Source organism: Pseudogymnoascus destructans, assembly GCF_001641265.1.
Source record: "Pseudogymnoascus destructans isolate 20631-21 unplaced genomic scaffold scaffold_15, whole genome shotgun sequence".
Lineage (NCBI taxonomy): Eukaryota > Fungi > Ascomycota > Leotiomycetes > Thelebolales > Thelebolaceae > Pseudogymnoascus > Pseudogymnoascus destructans.
In genome coordinates this window covers 188130-206171 of record NW_020167534.1, presented here as the reverse complement: position 1 = coordinate 206171, position 18042 = coordinate 188130, and the positions used below count along the sequence as shown (strand labels likewise).

General features: G+C 53.7%; 5 protein-coding genes across 5 annotated transcripts; 3 read left to right on the top strand and 2 right to left on the bottom strand.

Annotated features, from left to right (window-relative positions):
- Positions 1-6784: 6784 nt before the first annotated feature.
- ORF1 lies at positions 6785-11731 on the top strand (the record flags this gene model as incomplete). The annotated part of the gene is made up of 1 exon (XM_024468207.1): positions 6785-11731. The coding sequence occupies exon 1, from the start codon at positions 7163-7165 to the stop codon at positions 11729-11731; it is 4569 nt and encodes a 1522-aa protein (XP_024322788.1). The 5' UTR covers positions 6785-7162.
- Positions 11732-12216: 485 nt separating this feature from the next.
- On the top strand, positions 12217-13070 carry VC83_04577 (uncharacterized protein). Its single transcript, XM_024468206.1, has 2 exons — positions 12217-12830; positions 12897-13070. Exons 1-2 carry the CDS (start codon positions 12650-12652, stop codon positions 13061-13063), a joined length of 348 nt encoding a protein of 115 aa, XP_024322785.1. The 5' UTR covers positions 12217-12649; the 3' UTR covers positions 13064-13070.
- A 141-nt stretch (positions 13071-13211) lies between these two features.
- On the bottom strand, positions 13212-14003 carry VC83_04576 (uncharacterized protein; the record flags this gene model as incomplete). The annotated part of the gene is made up of 2 exons (XM_024468205.1): positions 13212-13770; positions 13897-14003. 2 exons carry the CDS (start codon positions 14001-14003, stop codon positions 13212-13214), a joined length of 666 nt encoding a protein of 221 aa, XP_024322786.1.
- Positions 14004-14937: 934 nt separating this feature from the next.
- On the top strand, positions 14938-16048 carry VC83_04575 (uncharacterized protein; the record flags this gene model as incomplete). Its single annotated transcript, XM_024468204.1, has 2 exons — positions 14938-15072; positions 15125-16048. The coding sequence occupies 2 exons, from the start codon at positions 14938-14940 to the stop codon at positions 16046-16048; spliced, it is 1059 nt and encodes a 352-aa protein (XP_024322783.1).
- NMT1_2 (glycylpeptide N-tetradecanoyltransferase) lies at positions 15060-17934 on the bottom strand. The gene is made up of 5 exons (XM_024468203.1): positions 17727-17934; positions 17450-17500; positions 17292-17395; positions 17175-17242; positions 15060-17124 (listed from the first exon to the last, which is right to left on the bottom strand). Exons 2-5 carry the CDS (start codon positions 17482-17484, stop codon positions 16303-16305), a joined length of 1029 nt encoding a protein of 342 aa, XP_024322784.1. The 5' UTR covers positions 17485-17500; positions 17727-17934; the 3' UTR covers positions 15060-16302.
- Between the last annotated feature and the right edge of the window lie 108 nt (positions 17935-18042).

The following is an 18042-nucleotide window of genomic DNA, read 5'->3' as shown; positions in this document are numbered from 1 at the left end:
TCCAGGACAGGTGCCCGCTCAACCCCACAGTCAAAGAGATTGACCGCGAAGCCCCTGAACCCGAAGAGCAGTGGGAGGAGGCAGTCGAACTCCAATCGGATGCGTCCCTGGAGGAAAACGACGAGGCCTAGGGAAAGGCTCCTTCCTAGGTCTACGCAAATGTGATCTGCGAGATCTCGACCTACAAGAACTCTTGGGCGGAACCCAGTTCTTAGTCGACACGACGCTGAGTCTGAACGGACTCGGTGTGCAAACGAAGGCTCTCGCAGACACAGGAGCAAACGGATACCTCGTCATCAACAAGCCCTTCGCGCTACGACTGTCGAAGGCGCTTCAGAGCCCCATACGGAAACTGCCCTACTCTGTACCCATACGTGGTTTTCAGCGAAAAATCCAAAGTCACGTATCGGAGTATATTCGGTTGCACTTAACAGTCGAAGGACGCCGAATATATAACTGCCCCTTTGTGCTCCTGGACCTCGGAGCGCAAGATGTGATAATTGGGAGGAAGCTTTTCAGCCGCTTCCGAATACTACTCGACTCTGCAAAGAGCCGGCTAGTATGGCCAAAGGAGTACCCGCCTACTCCTAGCTGGAGCAAGGAGATCACCTTGCCCTACCACTCGCGCGAAACGTCCATTCGACATCCTTCTCACCAGTCGGATGCGAATCGTAGGGATGCCGCAATCCACCACGAAGACAGACGCCGCGCAGGCGGACGCTCGATGGAAATGAAAGTGATAATTTCGGACTCCGGAATGACCACCGACACTGCCCCGAGTACACCTCAGATCCCAGGGGTACCTTTCTTGCCACCGGCGAAGCCTGTACCAAGCTACACGCCGGTGCACATCTGCGAGATCGGTGCAAACGCCTTCCACCACGAGATGATGCGAAGCGATGCCGAGTTCTTCCAGACCAGCCTTTACGAGATCGATCAGATCATTCGGGAAAAAGAATCCGAAGAGGATGACGAGACGATATCACTCATCCAGGAGAAACTCCCGCCTGTGCACCGAAAGTACACCGACGTCTTCTCAAAATCGGAATCTGATAAATTACCACCACACCGGGTATACGATCATAAGATACAGCTAGAGGCGCCGTTACCAAACGCTTTCTCCCCGCTCTACCGGCAAGGCACCAAAGAGCTTAAGGCTACCAAGCAATACCTGCTGGAGAACCTGGAGAAAGGCTTCATCGTCAATAGCAATAGCCCCTTTGCGTCCCCTATACTCTTCGTTAAGAAAGCGGACGGCAAACTGAGGTTCTGCATTGATTACCGCAAGCTGAACGGACTCACCCGCAACGATCCGTACCCTATACCGCGCATCGACGAACTACTTGGACGGGTGTCGAAAGCCAAGATTTTCACGAAACTAGATATCCGACAAGCCTTCCATCGCATACGAATGCACCCTGACTCCGAAGAGTATACTACCTTTCGGACTCGATATGGATCTTATAAGTGCAAGGTGCTGCCGTTCGGACTGACCAACGGCCCCGCAACGTACCAGCGCTACATGAACGACGTCCTCATGCAATACTTGGACGACTTCTGTACGGCTTACCTCGACGACATTCTCATATACTCCGAGGACCCTACGGAACATATAGAGCACGTACACAAAGTCCTACAGCGCCTTCGTGAGGCAGGGCTACAAGCCGACCTCAAGAAGTGCGAGTTCAATGTTACCCGAACTAAGTACCTGGGTTACATACTGACCACTTCCGGTGTCGAGGCGGACCCCGACAAGATCGAACCCCTTCGAAACTGGATTCGACCGACCACCGTTACCAGTGTGAAATCCTATCTAGGCTTCTGTGGGTTCTACCGCCAGTTCATACGCAATTTCGGGAAGATCGCGAAGCCCCTGACTACCATCACGAGCCCCTCGGAGCCGTTCCTATGGACTGAGGAATGTGAGAACGCCTTTGAAGAATTACGGCAGCAGCTACTAGCGGTGCAGGCACTACACCACTTCAACCCCGAATTGCCTACGAAGCTAGAGACCGACTCTTCAGACGGAGTCGTCGCCGGCGTGCTATCACAAGAGCACCCGGACCAGCTCTGGTACCCAGTGAGCTTCTACAGCCACGTCCTTACCGGCCATGAGATCAACTGGGAAATCCATGACAAGGAACTCTTCGCCATCGTGAAAGCGTTCGCGAAATGGAGACCTGAGTTGGCCTCTGTTACGCAGCGAGTCGAGGTGTATACGGACCACCGCTCGCTCGAATACTTCATGACGACGAAGGTTCTCACCGCGAAGCAGGTGCGATGGATGGAACTACTATCCGACTTCAACTTCCACATTACGTATACGGCAGGTAAGAATAACCTGAAGGCTGATATTCTGAGCCGAAGAGACCAAGACCTCGTAATGCAACAGAAAGTCAAGTTGGATAGTCGTGCGAGGGTGTTGCTTGGCCCTGCCCGCCTACACCCCCGTATCAGTGCCGAGTTGGCCGACAGTTATGTAGCATCGATCAATGCCATCGACCCCCCAAAGGCGCAGATGCCCTTCGATCTGATCGAGGCACTATGCGTAGACAACCGGAAGTCGTTCGCCGAGACACGCGCGAAACAACCCTTACCGGATGGGTACGCCCTAGCCGACCAACTCCTCCTGTACAAAGACCGCCTATGTGTGAACCGCCACACCGAGCTGTGTACGAAACTCATCCGAGAGGCGCATGACCAGGTGTCGACGGCGCACCCCAGCGGCCGGAAGACCTACCAGTTGCTTGCCCAGAAGTATCGCTGGGTCGGTATGGAAGCGGACTGCATACGGTATGTGCGTAACTGCGCGACATGCCGCCTTTCGCACACCAATGTCACAAAGCAACAGGGCTTTCTACACCCCCTACCGGTACCCGACTACCCTATGCAACACCTTACGATGGACTTCAAGGAGTTCCCAAGGGACAAGCACGGGTACGACAGCATCCTAGTGTTTATGGACTGCCTCGGGAAGAGTTCGGTGACCATACCGTGTTATAAGACTACAGATGCACGACAAATGGCGCAGCTGTTCATCGAATGGATATATCGATTCGGGCACACCCCGGTATCGATCGTCAGTGACCGCGGACCCCAATTCGTGTCATCCTTCTGGCACGAGTTCTGCCGGATCATCGGCGTCAAGATCAAGCTGTCGACAGCCTATCACAAGCAGACCGACGGGCAGACGGAAATCATGAATCGGTATATCGATCAGAGACTGAGGCCCTTCGTATCACATTACCAGGATAACTGGAGCGAGCTCATTCCCATCATGGATCGGGTGCAAATGACCCTTCCCCATGCCTCGATCGGAATGACCCCCTACCGACTCAAGTACGGAACTGATCCGCGCACCAGTTGGGACTGGGAAACCCCGAAAGCCACGACCCCTAGGGAAGTCATGAACCAGAAGGAAGCCAAAGCAGTAGCAAACCGCATGCACTCCGCATGGATTTACGCAAAGGAGAACATGGCCAAAGCACAAGAGGATATGTCTAAATACGCGAATCGACGCCGACGAGCCATTGACTGGGACGTAGGAGACAAGGTTTACCTATCGACCAAGAATCTGAAAAATCACCGCCCTAGCCGTAAGCTGGGGCAACAATGGGTCGGACCCTATACGGTACTGGAACAAATCGGACACGCCTTCCAACTAGACCTACCGAAGGGTTCCCAAATACACGATGTCTTCTCTCCAGACGTACTCATCAAGGCTCCGAATAACCCGCTGCCCGGTCAAGCAGCGCCTGAGCCAAGCAGCGAAGTCGTAGACGGCCTAGAGGAGTGGGAGGTCGAAAAGATCCTCGCCGTAAGGATCCGGCGAAAACAACTTCAATACCAGGTATCCTGGGTCGGATACGATCCGGACCCGGAATGGTACCCCGCCTCAAACTTTAAGAACTCCCCCTACAAAATCCGGGAGTTCCACGCGGAGTACCCAAACCTGCCAGGACCACCGCAGGACCTACCCGGCTGGATCACGGAATGGGAGACAGGCAAACCAAGCTACGATCACGAGAGGCACGGCAAAGCAGAGGAAAACAGCGTCGTTGCTACCTACGACACTAAACTAAACACCCTCTAAGCCAGGGCACCCTCAGAGCCGTAGCCCTTGCGGAAGCCACCCTTCCCAAACGTCTCACCGGCGTCGCAACAAGCGGCTACCACCATGAGAGACGAAGGGTCGAAGTGACCCCACGCGAAAGACCACGCCCGAGTTCCCTCCGGCACAGGGCCTGTTCACCCAATCGGGTTCTCCCCATTCCCCTCCTCCTCCTCCCCCCTCTTCCTCTTCCCGCCATTGCGGGGAGCCACCGCAACAGCCCCGGCCAACTTCCCCACCGCCTTCTCCACCTTCGCGACCGCAGTCGCCACGAAGCTCACCTCCTTCCCCACCTTGTCGGTGGTTTTATCCACCGTCCCCAGCAAGGAGACGGCGCGGGCCTGCCCCGCGAGGAGCTTCCCCGTATCCTCCTTCAACCCCTCCACCGCGGCGGCGAGGTCCTACCTAGGAGTCAGACCCAGAACAAGAACAACAGAAAGGGGAAAACTTACCTTGATGGCAGCGAGGGTGGCCAGCCCCTGAATGTACTGCGCCCCCTCAAAGGGGTAGCGCAGGGCCGGCATGGCGGCGCTGGAGAGGTCGGCCACGCGCGCGACCTCCTTGTAGGTCTTGAGGGTGGTGGCCGGGACGGGAGGGGTGGCCGCTTCGGCGGCGACGATGGCGGCATATTCCTCCTCGAGGAACCAGAGAATCTATCCCCCAGAAAGTCAGCACAGGAAACCAACCACCAGACCGAACAGCACCCGAGAACTCACCGGCACACATGGTGCCTTCTGCTTCACGCAGTAGGCGCACTTGGAGCTTTTCTCGCTCCAAACGCACTCGTGCTCCATGGGAGCATCGTCGGGTGTCCCAATATGGCGCACGCATCTCATACAGAGGACGCGGTACGCAGCCGGGAGGGCCCCGGGGGGCAGCAGGACGGGCATCTTCGCGAAAAGGTTTCCTACAAAACCGTCAGCCCCAAGCCCAGAAGTTATCACCTACGCGTCGGCGCGCAATCATCACCTACTCGGTCGTCTGGTTTGTTTTGTTTCCTATGAAACAATCAGATTAGTATACAGTATACGAACAAGAGGGGCTACTTACTGGATTCGGGAGGTGGGTTCGTAGGCGGTGTTGTTGTAAAAAGAAGCCTTCGAATCCTGGGTGGAATCGGTTGCTCCATAACAACCGCTTAGAACAATGAATTTCTGAGGAGTAGTAGCGCGCGCACAGTAACTAAGAAACTCGCGACGCGCAACACCACAACTGGATACTATACGGTGCCAACTCGGACCTCAACAATCCGCTTTTATTAGGAACAAAGCACGCTCCGCGATCCATCCCACGGACGCATTCAGCACCACGATCTTCGAACAAAGACTACCTAGACCATACCGACACTCGGCTACCATTCGGTCGGCACACGGAGCCACGCGCTTTGAGGACAAAGCACTCTCTCAAGGGGGGGGGTAATGTAAGGATGCCTCCTTACACGGGGTACCCTCGGACCCGTAAGACAACGCGGAATAGGCGACATAGTAGTATAGCAGCATAGATGTTCTAGGGTCGGGGTCGATTCGGGCGGCAGACGGGAGTGGATCTACCGGTACGCTAAGGCCTAGCCGAGTCGGACCCCATTTAGGTACATAAGGGGTAGGAAGCTATAAGCTCCCCTTTCATCTTTTTTGTATCCTTCGTAGTAGACCTATAGGATAGAATACAGCATCACCTCCGACTCGCACTCCCATATGCACCTACGGAGAGCTGTATTCCCTGTGTCCTTACAATGACCATCGTAACAGTACCTTGGGGTGAGCAAAAAAGAGAGAAACAGAAAGCAGACCACAGGGACCAGGAACCAGGAACCGTCTAAAGGGTAACCGATATGGGGCTGTGATTCGATGTGTGATCACGTGCATTTGGCTTTAGCGTGGAGGTAAAGGGTGCGTAAAGCCGAAACCGCGCCCTGCCAAATCCAGCAGCTCTGACCCCGAGAAGTGGCTTTATTATATAAAGAATACTATATTAAGTTAAGCATGAAGCTCCTGTCTAAGAACTAACTATCTACTTATATAGTTAGTTCTTAGATAGGAGCTTCATGCTTAACTTATATAAGTTATGCTAAATGGATCCTATACTAGATCATACTATTATCATAAGCCTTTATAAGTCTCCTTAATCCCTTAAGATCCTACATAACCTAGATTATCTTAGACTGTGTCGTATGACATTAGAATACCTCTCCTACCTTAACCAATGATGCTATTAGCTGCCTTGTTAAAGGAGCGCAAGTTATGATGCATTCTGCTGTTCTACTTAAGGCAGAAGTTAAGGCTATACAAGCGGCAAATAAACAGAAAAAGAAGAGAGAAAGGAAGTGTAAGAGGCGTATAATGCAATGGGGTAGTCTATACAAGAGGGAGAGGATATCCTTTAGAGTACTGAGGTTGAGGCTCAAGTTAGTATGGAGGTGGTAAGTGAGACTACTCGGCAGGTAGGTTCTACAGGCTGACAGAAGCGCTATAGCTTCTGTCAGCCTGTAGAACCTACCTGCTTATGTGGTAGCGCTTCTGTCAGTATTATGGGCCATAATTCCCGTTATCGGTAACAGTTATCGATGATGGCTGGTAGCTAGCTAGTATTCCCCCACCTCTCCCAATAATGAACATCAATGTCATGTCCTCCTAACCTTCTAACACTTCTAACTGGTTGGCTGGTGCGGCCGATGGATCTCGGATCTGGCGGGAGGATGGGTGGATCACGTGATGGAGTCCCCTGATCCCAGTCGCCATGCACCACAACAACCTCGAGCTTCATTTTCCCCCACGAACCATGACATGAACCCGCGCGCCATAACAATACTAACCTCAGAACACTGTCTCACCGATTCTGTACCTCTTCAACAACAATCCATAACCTCATCACCTACACACCCGCTGCAGCGCACATCCACATCCCGGTCCTGCACGACGCAGGTCAAACAGCAGCGTGTGTCTGAGCCCACACATAAAACTCACCACCACCACGCACCGAGTCGCTCATGCCGCGAACCTCCTACTCGCCCTCACACCCCTCATCACCGCGACGCGTAATGCCCGCAACACCATGACCGCGACCGAAGACTCATCGCCCCCGCCCGCCGAAGCGCGCATCACCCTCTCGCGCAAGGGCTCGCGCAAGGGCTCGCGCAAGAAGAACGTAGAGGGGTTCACTATGGCCACCAACGACGACGAGAACGTGGCGCCTGCCAAACCGACTAGCTTCGCCGACTCAAGTATGGACGAGCACCAGCAGGCTTTCGACGATAACACTACCACCAACAATAACAAAACCGCCAAACGCTTCCCCTCGCTAGGCAACCTCCCCGCCCTGCCGCCGGGGGAGAGCAGCATGATGTCCGAGGACCTAAGCCGCGAGGAGCACAGCGACGGCTACCCCGATACCATGGACGAGAGCGAGATGCGCCGGCACCTAAACGACGTGGAGAGCAGCTTCCTCCCCGGGCCGAGCCCCATAGGCCAGTCCGCCAACCCGGGCGCCGACGATACGTATTTATTCGACGGGGCGCGCGAGCCGGTCGCACTTGCGGACCGAATACCGGGGATCAGGACGCCGACGAAGGGTGCGGCGCGGGACGAGGGGAGGCAGAAGTCGTTTACGCCAATGTCAGAGAGGGAGACGCCGCATGTGCAGGGGTCGATGTTGGGGGATTCGCTGGTGGATAATGGGAATACGACGTCGTCGCTGGAGACTATGTCGTCGCCGACTGCTGCGGCGGCGGCGAGGACGGTGTCGAGAGCGATTTCGATGGTGAGTATGGGATATGATATTGAAGGACATGTTACGTCGGATGCTCCGAGCCCGCCGCAGAGTGAGAACGGAAATGGGGAAGGACTGAGTCGGCAGGGCACGCCGAGGATATTTGAGCCGGAATCTTTGCAGGGGACTAAGGGGGACTCGTCGGATGAGCGGTCTACGATACGGCATCAGACATCGAATCAGAGTCTTAATGCTGCGGACGCTGGGAGTACCCCTGGCGCGGCGCTGGTTAATAGGCGCAGGTCAGGGAGACGGCCGAAGTTCCTAAGGAGTCGAAATGCGAGCCAGAGATCGTCTGTATCGTCGTCTGTCGCGAATACTGATGCAGAGGAGAATAGTGATATGACCTACGGGACGGACTACGCTATGTTGTCTGGTGGCGCTGTGCCAGCGTATGGCGCGTCTCGACACAGCAGCTACATGCTATCGCGAAGTATCAGTCTAGGCAGCATGGCATCTGGCATCGATGATTCGGCCGAATTGAAGCCCGTTCTCGGGACATTGGAGGAAGAGGAGAGGAACCGGTCGCGAGCGGATAGTAGTCAAACCGCCGACGACTACGCAAATGCGCCAGCGACACCGCGCGCGACGAGCCACTCGCTGGCTGCGCCCACAGACACGGTCATCGCGAGGCATGTTCGTAACGTGCATGTTCCGGAATCCGTCGCCAAAGAATACAGGAATAAATCGGGTGTCTCACCGGGTAAGCTTCCAGGGCCTAGCACGGAACGTCATGGAAAGAATATGACGCTCAAGGAGCAGAGTAGCACTATTGAGCGGCTCTCGAAGGAGAACTTTGATTTGAAGCTGAAGGTCATGTTCCTCAGTGATAGGCTGGACAAGTTATCTGAAGAAGGCGTTAAGGAGATGATTTCTGAGAATGTCGAGATGAAAACGGTCCTCGCGAATATGCAGAGAGATAACAAGGCATTACGGCGCAAAGTCAAAGAGCTCGAGAAGAGTAAAGACGGCTCGCCGCGACCAGGAACTGCTCGCTCCGGCGCATCATCCGAAAGCCAACCCCAGTGGTTCGACCAAGAAGGTGCACAAGAGCGCGAACAGGAACTAATCTACCTGCGAGAACGGATGGAGGAATACGAAGTCGAAATCGAGAAGATGCGTACCGAGAGCCTCTCCCGCGAGTCCGAGAAGCGCAAGCTCGCCGAGACCGTGCGGTCCATGGGCGAGAAGCGAGGCGAGGACATGGATGCAAGGGAGGAGATGGACGTGTGGAAAGACCTTCTCGAGCAGGAGACCGCGCGGCGCGAGGAAGCCGACGAGGATAACCGCAAGCTCCGCGACGAGATCTTCAGACTCAGGAGCGAGAGTGTGGTTTCGGGTGGAGGAGCGGGGTTGAATCACACTACTAATATCTACCATATCACCAAGAAGCGACAGGGGTCTCCGACGCGACCGCGCTCGGGGATGTCGGAGCGAGTCGATGACCGTGGTGGCGCGTTCAGCGCAGCTAGCACCCTTGTCGATGATCTCCGTCGCGAGAGCGACCTGCTGCGTCACGAGAACGCCGAGCTCCGTCGGGAAGTCGGCGCGCAGACCTCAATGCTGACGTCTCGGAACCGCGAGAAGGAGCGTCTATACCAGGAGATTGAGGACCTCAAGCTCGGCCACCGCAGAGGCGGCTCGATCGCCGGCGACAGCATCCTCGACCGCTCTGCTTCGCGCACTCGGGAGAGACCGCAGTCGCGCGGTAGCGAGCTGACGCGCGTCACTGCCATAATTCCAGATGCGGAGCGCGAGGACCTGGAGAACAAGAATGCGGAGCTGCGGGATAAGTTGAACGGTCTGCAACTCGACAACCAGGAGCTGCACAAGGAGCTGGACAGCTGCATGGAGGATTTCGAGACGGCGATTGAATCGAAGCGCGAGGCTGAGGCGCTGGCGGCGGAGCTACAGCACGAGTTGCAAGTCGCCGAGAGCGACCTGCAGACCATGCAGGCTGATCGCGATGAGGCGCTCAAGGGACAGGAGGAGGTAGAGATTGAGTTTGAGAATCTGCGCAAGGAAGCGCAAGAGGAGATCGATGCGCTCGAAGCCGACGCGGAAAAGCGGGCTGTGGAGATGGAGGGGCTGCAGGTTGAGCTGGCGAACCAGGCGGAGAACTTCAATGCGCTGCAGGCAGAGATGCGTGGGATGAGCGAGGCGCTGGTGCGGCTGGAGGATGATCACGATCTTAAGACCCGGCGGATCCAGGAGCTGGAGCGGGAGCTGGAGGATGCGAATCGCGAGCTGAATGGGATGGAGAAGGCGATTGTTGAGGCGAATAACAAGATTAACCGCCTGACGGTGCAGCAGGAGTCGAGCCAGGGGGAGATTGCGTTCCTAAGGGAGGAGCAGGATGGGGATAAGATCAAGATTGGGGATCTGGAGTCGGCGCTGAAGAATGCGGAGGGGGCGGTGAGGGATGAGAGGGAGAGGGTTAGGGAGCTGGAGCAACGCTTGGCGAGTGAGAGGCATCAGAGGGAGGTGGTGGCGGGGAAGGAGAAGCAGGAGGTGCAGAGGTATATTAATGAGCTTAATCGCGAGGCGTCGAATGCTAAGGATGACGCAAGACGCCTGCGTAAGAACTTATCTAGTCGCGAGGTCGAGGCTACGGAGTGGAAGGAGAGGTTACTCGAGCTGGAGAACAACCTCCGCGAAACCCTCGGTGACCTCAACGGCACGCGCTCCACCTTCCTCAAAGGCATCGGCGACCTCCAGAAACAACTCGACAACACTACCCGCGAGCTCGACACTACAAAGACGTCGATCCTGGAGAAAGACCGAATCATCCGCGAGCGGGACACACTTCTGGAGTCCCACGGCCTCGAATACGGGATATTGGCTGAGATGCTAGATAAAGAGCGGCAAGCGCACCGGAACTCGAAACACCAGCACGAGACGTTCTTGAAGACGCATAACCATACCACCCGCACCGTCGGGCAACAGGAGACGCGCGTGGCGCAGCTGGAGGCGGCGTTGCAGGCGGATAGGAAGAAATTGAGCCATTTGGAGAATACATTCAAGGACCAGCTTAACGAAAGGAATAACTTGTTGTTGACGATGTGGAATCGGTTGTCGACGATCTGTGGCTCGGATTGGGCGCATGGGAATAGTCTTATCAATGGCCGCGCCTTACCGTCCCTCGAAGCCGTATCGACTATGCTACCTGGCTTTGCTAAAAACCTCCTTGCTTCTACGAAAAAGATTGAGGCACTTATTGCGGGCTTCAAGACGAGGGTAAGGACTATTGAGCGGGATTTGGCGAGGGACTTCTCGTCACTGGAAAATACCCTCGAAGCACGGACGAAGAAACTGGATCGCCTAGAAGGCCTCGTCAGGTCAGCGAGCATGAATTCCTCTACCGATCAGAGGGCGGAGATCGTGAGGCTCCAGGATATGAATCGTCTCCTCCGCGTTGATATCCAAGCGCTTAGATCCGCGACTCCGAGAAAGGGGGTCTACGAGGTCATTGAACCGGGCAGTCCGGCGCCGAGTATACCGACGGGACCGAGGACGAAGGCGTTAACCCGCCACCAAGCTACCGCTGCTGCTAATTATGCGAACGCTGCGGCGGCGGAGGTGCCTGAGCGCGCGGGTAGTTCAGCTGGCTCTACCAGAGGCAGTGGATCTAGAGCGGGGGCACCAGAAGGGGGGGAGGACTTGGAGTGGTGGGTATTTCGCCTAAAGGAGCTGGAAAGAAGGTTGAAGGCCGAACGCGAGGCGAGGTTATTGGATCGCAGCGAGGCGAGGAAGAGGTTGGAGGAGGCGGAGAGACGGAATGAGGAGTTGAAAGCGGAGGTGGAGAGGGGGAGGGTTAGGATGCTTGCTGAGGCGGGGGTAGGGGGTGGGGAGTAAGTTGTGGGGTGGTGATATAGCAGCTTATGTTTTTCATTACGCCGTGCTGGGGGGGGTGTGTGTGCTTTTTCTTGGAGTGGGAAGCGGGTGGTGGTGTTTACGTGTTTTTGTTTTGGGGGGGGGGATTATATTTAAAGGGGGATTGAAGCAGGCGCCTTTGTATGTACGTTCTACGGAAAGCGCTGGGCGATGGATGGGGTTGTATGAGTATGATCTACCTGCCTACTTTTTTTTGGGTGGGGGGGGGAGAATTCATGGTATGCTTTGACGAGATGAGATTATGTGTGCTGTGTCTATTGTCTTTATGTGAAGTTTCGTGATGTGCAATGAGGTGACGTGAGGTGGGCAGGGCTACGTAGTTTCGGGATCCTGCAATGGTAAATGAGGTGCGCTAACAGCAGGAATCTCGATGTAGGCCATGACGCAGCTGTGATATTTCACCACCGACCGAGCTTAGGTATGGCATCTCTCTCATCTCTCGACGACGAACACAAAAGTCAACTACACCCCAACAGAAGCATTACAGAAATACCAATTAAAATAACTAAACAATTCCTAACCGGGTATAACAATTATGTTATCTGTATGCAGTTCAATTGGTCCCACAAGGAATTTAAACAAAACGATTGGAGTATCGATCATCCCCCAGTTTATCAAATCCATGACATCATGTCATTTTTCCAAGCTCCCCCCCAACAACAGGACTCCCTGTTTCTCTGTAGCTGGTGTCGTATATAAGACTTGATCTTCTCTCTAACGCCACTACTCTCTTCACAATTCAAACCCGCCATCAAATCAATCCATCAAAATCCCATCAATCTTCATCACCACACTACAGCAGCTCTAGACTTCCCACATCAGCTGTGACACACACCCCAATCCACCTACCTACCAATCCACCTATACATATAAAGCAAAATGTCGTTTCTAGCACGCTCCGCCCAGCCGATTCGCCAGATCGTGCGCACGCCGGTTGTGACGAGGGCTTTTACGGTCTCGGCGATGAGACAGAAGGGGCCGGTTGATGCGGCGAAGGATGCGTTGAAGACGGTTGATAGGAAGGTGAGCGATAAGCTTGTTGGGGGGATTAAAGTTGGAGGTAAGCCCATCACTCCCCCTCCCCTCTCACAAGTCCTTTAAACGAAAACTAACCCCCCGCTCCCAGAAACGGTAGCGGAAAAGACCAAACAGGCGACGGGGCTGAAGGGACATCAAGCGAAGAGGGAATTCGAAGAGGACCTGTATAATGAGGAGGGCGAGGTGAAGGGGAAGATTAACGAGGCGATTGGGGAGGCGAAGGGGAAGGTGAGGGAGGCGGAGGGGGAAGGTTAAGGGGAAGTTGTAGAGAAGGAAGGGGGTGTAAGAAATGATATTGTAATGTCCTAATAATCTGAAGCTCGAGGAATCTAAACAAAACATATCCTAAATCACAATACCACTCTCCCAACCGTACCCAACTACCTCGTCCCAACCAACCCCATCACCTCCCCATCCACCCCCCATCAACAGTAACAATCTCCCCCGTAACATACGCACTCCCCCCGCCCGCAAGCCAAACCACCACCCCCCCAAAATCCTCCGGCCTCCCCCACCTCCCCGCCGGTATCCTCGCCAAAATACTCGCCGCCCGATCCGCATCCGCAATCAACGCATCATTCATCTCCGTCGCGATATACCCCGGCGCCACCGCATTGACATTGACCCCCTTGCCCGCCCACTCATTGCTCAGCGCCTTCGTCAACTGCGCCACCCCCCCCTTCGCCGCCGCGTACGCCGGCACCGTCAACCCGCCTTGAAAACTGAGTAGTGAGGCGATGTTAATGATATTCCCCCTATGCGGACCAGGGCGGGTAAGCATATGTGCCCCGATATCGCGGCAGAGGGTGAAGACGGTGGAGAGGTTGGTTTGGAGGACTAAGTCCCAGTCGGAGTCGGGGAAGGAGGCGGAGGGGTGGCGGCGCTGGATGCCGGCGCAGTTGAGGAGGATGGAGGGGTCGTGAGAGGAGAGGATGAGGGGGTGAGAGAGGCGACGGAGGAGGCTGAGGAGAGGTCGCAGGTGAGGATTATGACGGTGCAGCCGAGGGCTTCGATGGCGGTTTTCGTGGTGGTGGTTTTTTGTGGTGGGGGGATGGGGTATTTGAGGATGGTGGTGGGCTGACACTCACCCTGGACCCCGCACCCCGCACTTTGATGGCGGGGTAGCGGGGCCCGAATTTATCGAATTTATGGCAACTTGGGTGATTTTATGCCCGTCCCATTGGGAATATATCATGTAAAGTCACGTATAAATAATTGCACTGTCTCAACTCACAGAAAAAGGTCGCTTGTGACCATATACTGTACGGTACCTAATAGTTAATGACAGAGGGCGGCGTACGCCTCTTTAAGCCTACTAAACCTAAGAGAGGAGCTCATATTTAAGCTCTTATTTCTAGGTGTAAAAATAATATGACCATGCGGATGATATGTTGTGCCATTCTAGTTGATGTTTGCCGACCATCATTCGAACGTTTATATCATGAGGCAATTCATCTTTGTAATTGGCATTTTAGCTGCTTCCTAGACTCTCTGATCGTGCATTTCTATTCATCTTATTAATAAATTCACGCCTAAGAAATGGTTAAACGCCGAGGTATCGAGGTATTTTATCAACCTGCTAGCTAGTCTTGACTATGTTCGGTGGCCTCGTTGACTACAAGCCGATTCTTGCACAAGGGATGGCCCGAAGTGAAGTGGCCATGATAGTCGGTCGGCCAAGTGCTCTCCTCGTCCACCATGCACAGGCTATAGGCTCCTACTTCAAGCACGTTTTCCTCTTTCGACGTGTTATTTTATCATAGGCTGAGAACTACGAGGCTGGCAATAGTACTGCGAGCCGCTCATATGGTAGCATGCGCGATGCTTAGTTAGGAACAATATTATGTGGCTAATGTTCGATAACGGCAACCCGGTCGAAGGTTCGTTCCTATAGGTCTTGCTCCCAGCGTTATGGCGACCGACGAGCATCGATTTGATGTTGGTCTACGACATATTTGGCCAATCGGCTCTCCTCCCCTAGAGCCAGTTGTGAGTCCGTAGAACTCATAAAATAAGGCACCATTTGCACAGCCCTCACAGCCTTGACATATCTGTCATTAAGTAGCAACTCCCGCCACGCTGTTGTTAATTTAACTGCAATACTCATAGGAATTCAACCGCAAGCAACTATGTCCACCCAAGCGCAGTCTATAGTTGACTTAGGCGAGGCTAAAACATTAGGACTGCATCCTAACTCTATTCTAAAGGAGTTCTTTATACAAAATGAACCTGCCTTTAGAAGACTTGCTATAGCAAGGGAAAAGGTAAGCCTCTAATTAATTTTTGCTAAGCAAGTAAGACTAAATAATAAAACAGGGGTGGGAGAACGTTCGCGGAGACGATTATTTTGCACGACAACGCCGCGTGGCCGATGGTGCAAAGAATAAAGAGACTTATAGGTTCTATAAGATGATGCAAGAAATTGGAGATGAGATGCAGAGCTGTACCCGTTGCCTTAGTCCACAGTCCAACCCTGAAGGAAATATGGATATTTTAGATATCTGCATGGCGCCAGGTGGCTATACAGCCAGTGCATTAAGGTACAATCCCAACGCAACTGCCTTTGGAATTAGTCTTCCATTACAGCAGGGCGGCCACAAGGTGCTCCTACCGCGCTCTAGCTCGACCATGCTCTTCCTCGACGTTACGATGTTGGCGAAGGAGTATGGCGTGGAGATGATACCCCTCACGCACCCTGATCGCACCAGCTTTGGCGACGAGAGGCCGTTCTGGGGTCAGACGTTCCAATTGATATTTTGTGACGGCCAGGTACTTCGGACGCATGAGCGCCCTGAATATCGAGAGAATCACGAAGCACGTCGCTTGACCGTTTCGCAGTTGATTTTAGCACTCCAGCGCATTCGGTCTGGTGGGACAATTGTTGTCTTGCTACATAGGATAGAGGCATGGGACACCTTGGAGACCATCTATCGCTTTAACAGCTTCTCTTCAGTCCAGGTATTTAAGCCTGCGAAGAAGCATGCGAAGAGATCATCGTTTTACCTTGTCGCAAGTGGTGTCCAACCCCATTCGGATGCTGCGAAGCTAGCGGTTAAGGAGTGGAAACAGACCTGGTGGGATGCAACATTCGGTGGCGAAAATGGAACGGGAAGTCGAGATAGTACAGATAAGGAGGATCATGTTCGACTTGTGCTAGACCAATTCGGCAGCAAGTTCGTAGAGTTGGCTAGGCCAATTTGGGACATTCAAGAAAAGGCATTGAGCTCATGGGAACCTTGATATAAGGGCCTAGCTAATTACGTTAGAGGGGATAATTTGAATGATGATGGATTTACAGTGACTTCATTTGCAGTCTTTTGGCCGCAGGGTTAGTATCAAGTGTGAGCTGCACCATACATTGTAGAAGTAGACAATCCATTCATAAGATCTACTCCTACCAAGTGCGTTATATAGGGTTTATAAACTAGTAATCGAAATGAGTGGCTCATCTAGCTTTACAGCCAAGACGAAAATAAGATCCCAAATGCGATCAATCAAGCCTTAACCTGAACATTCAGTCTGCGGAAACCACCACAGCAAGCGACCTCCTTCTGCAAGTCGACCATGCGCTTCTGGTCGCCAGTAGGGTCGGCCGAGTCGCCCTCCAAGTTCCAGGTCAGGAACTCGTTGGTGTAGTTCGGCACAAAGGTCTCCTGCAAAACACCCAGTCTCTTTCCGTACGCAGTCACCTTCTTCCAGTCACGCTCCACATTCTTGAGATCCTGCGAGAAGTACGCGTACGATCGCTCGTAGATCTTGCGGTTAACCGGGTCAGCCATCTGCGGCTTGACGTCGATATACTCCTTGTACGCCTCAGCGGGGCTGGAAATGACATCGTCAGTCGCGCGCTTGACGGCCCGCATGAACGCAGCGACCTTGTCCTTGTTCGCAGCGATGAAGGCATCGTTGGCGATGTACAAGATAGAGCAGAAGCAGCAGCATCCCAGCTCGGCGAGCTCGTCAATGCGAAGCATCTGGACGTCGTCGCGGGCGCGGCCCTGTGATGCGAGCCACTCCTCGAGCTCGACCATCTGGACGTTCTCAAGTCCGATACCGGCGTCGATGGTGCCCTCGATGATGGCCTTGGAGACGTTCATGCCGCAGCGCACGGCGGTGTATTCGTCGGGCGTCATGCCGTAGTGGCGGGTAAGCTCGTCGATTTGGATCTTGCCGAACTCGCCGACGTAGCCGATGCGTTTGCCCTTGAGAGAGGTGAAGTCGGTGGTGATGCCGCTGTCCTTGAGGTAGACGACGCCGGTGAAGGGCTCGTCGAGGAGAGAGCCGATAGAGGTGACGGGGAAGTCACGGGCTTTGGCCTGGAGATGTGTCAGGTGGTGGAAGGTTGGTAGATTCTGCGTAGACTTACAGCAAGAGTGTGGATCATGGCCTTGAATCCCATATCAACTTTTCCACTTCCGATGATCTCGGTGACATCTGGCGCCAGTTAGTCTCACGCCTCATGCCTACCGAAAGAGCTTCCTACCAGATGGATCATTCGGCTCCAACAGAGCAACCTTGATACCCTCGTCGGCAAAGTATCCTTTCTTCTGGGCCAGGTAGACCGGAGCATGGTATGGCGTCGCGTGCCTAACCTAAAATCAGCCTACATCCCCCAATCAACCAAGACTTGTCTCCAATTACCAGTTCATCAAGAAGGTAATCTTATCGGTAGACATCTTGAGAGCTCGTTTGCTACACTTCATGAGTTTGTGACTACAGGGGAGGGGGAAGCATGTCCTTATGCGCTAGAATTGTCTAGATCAAGTTCATACGGTATAATCTCAGAACCAGGTCATCAACTACCTCTTCCAGCTCTGACTCGCGATGAAGGGAGGGTCGTGAGACCACAACCTCCAGAGCTGAGCTGGAAGAGACAATTGAGGGCCTGGACACCCGTCATGCTTTTACTGTACATTACCTTGATCCGACGACATCTCCAATGCATGAGGCTCAGCCATATCCAATGCCATACCGTCGAAATATGCGTATGTTTGGTGTATGTAAGTTGTAAATTGACGGGGAATCGAATTTTTGTTTGATGAAAAGAAGAAAGAAGGGAGGAGAGGAAGAAATAGGGCGGTGACGCATATATACGTACAACAGATAGCTATGAGCGCGGATCCGAGCGGGGTGTTGGGACATTGGTGGGGTGAGTGGGGGTTTACATAATTGCATGGCTTTAGTTAAGTTAGAAGATTAGGCGATGGCCTCAAATAATATAAAAATCCGCAAAA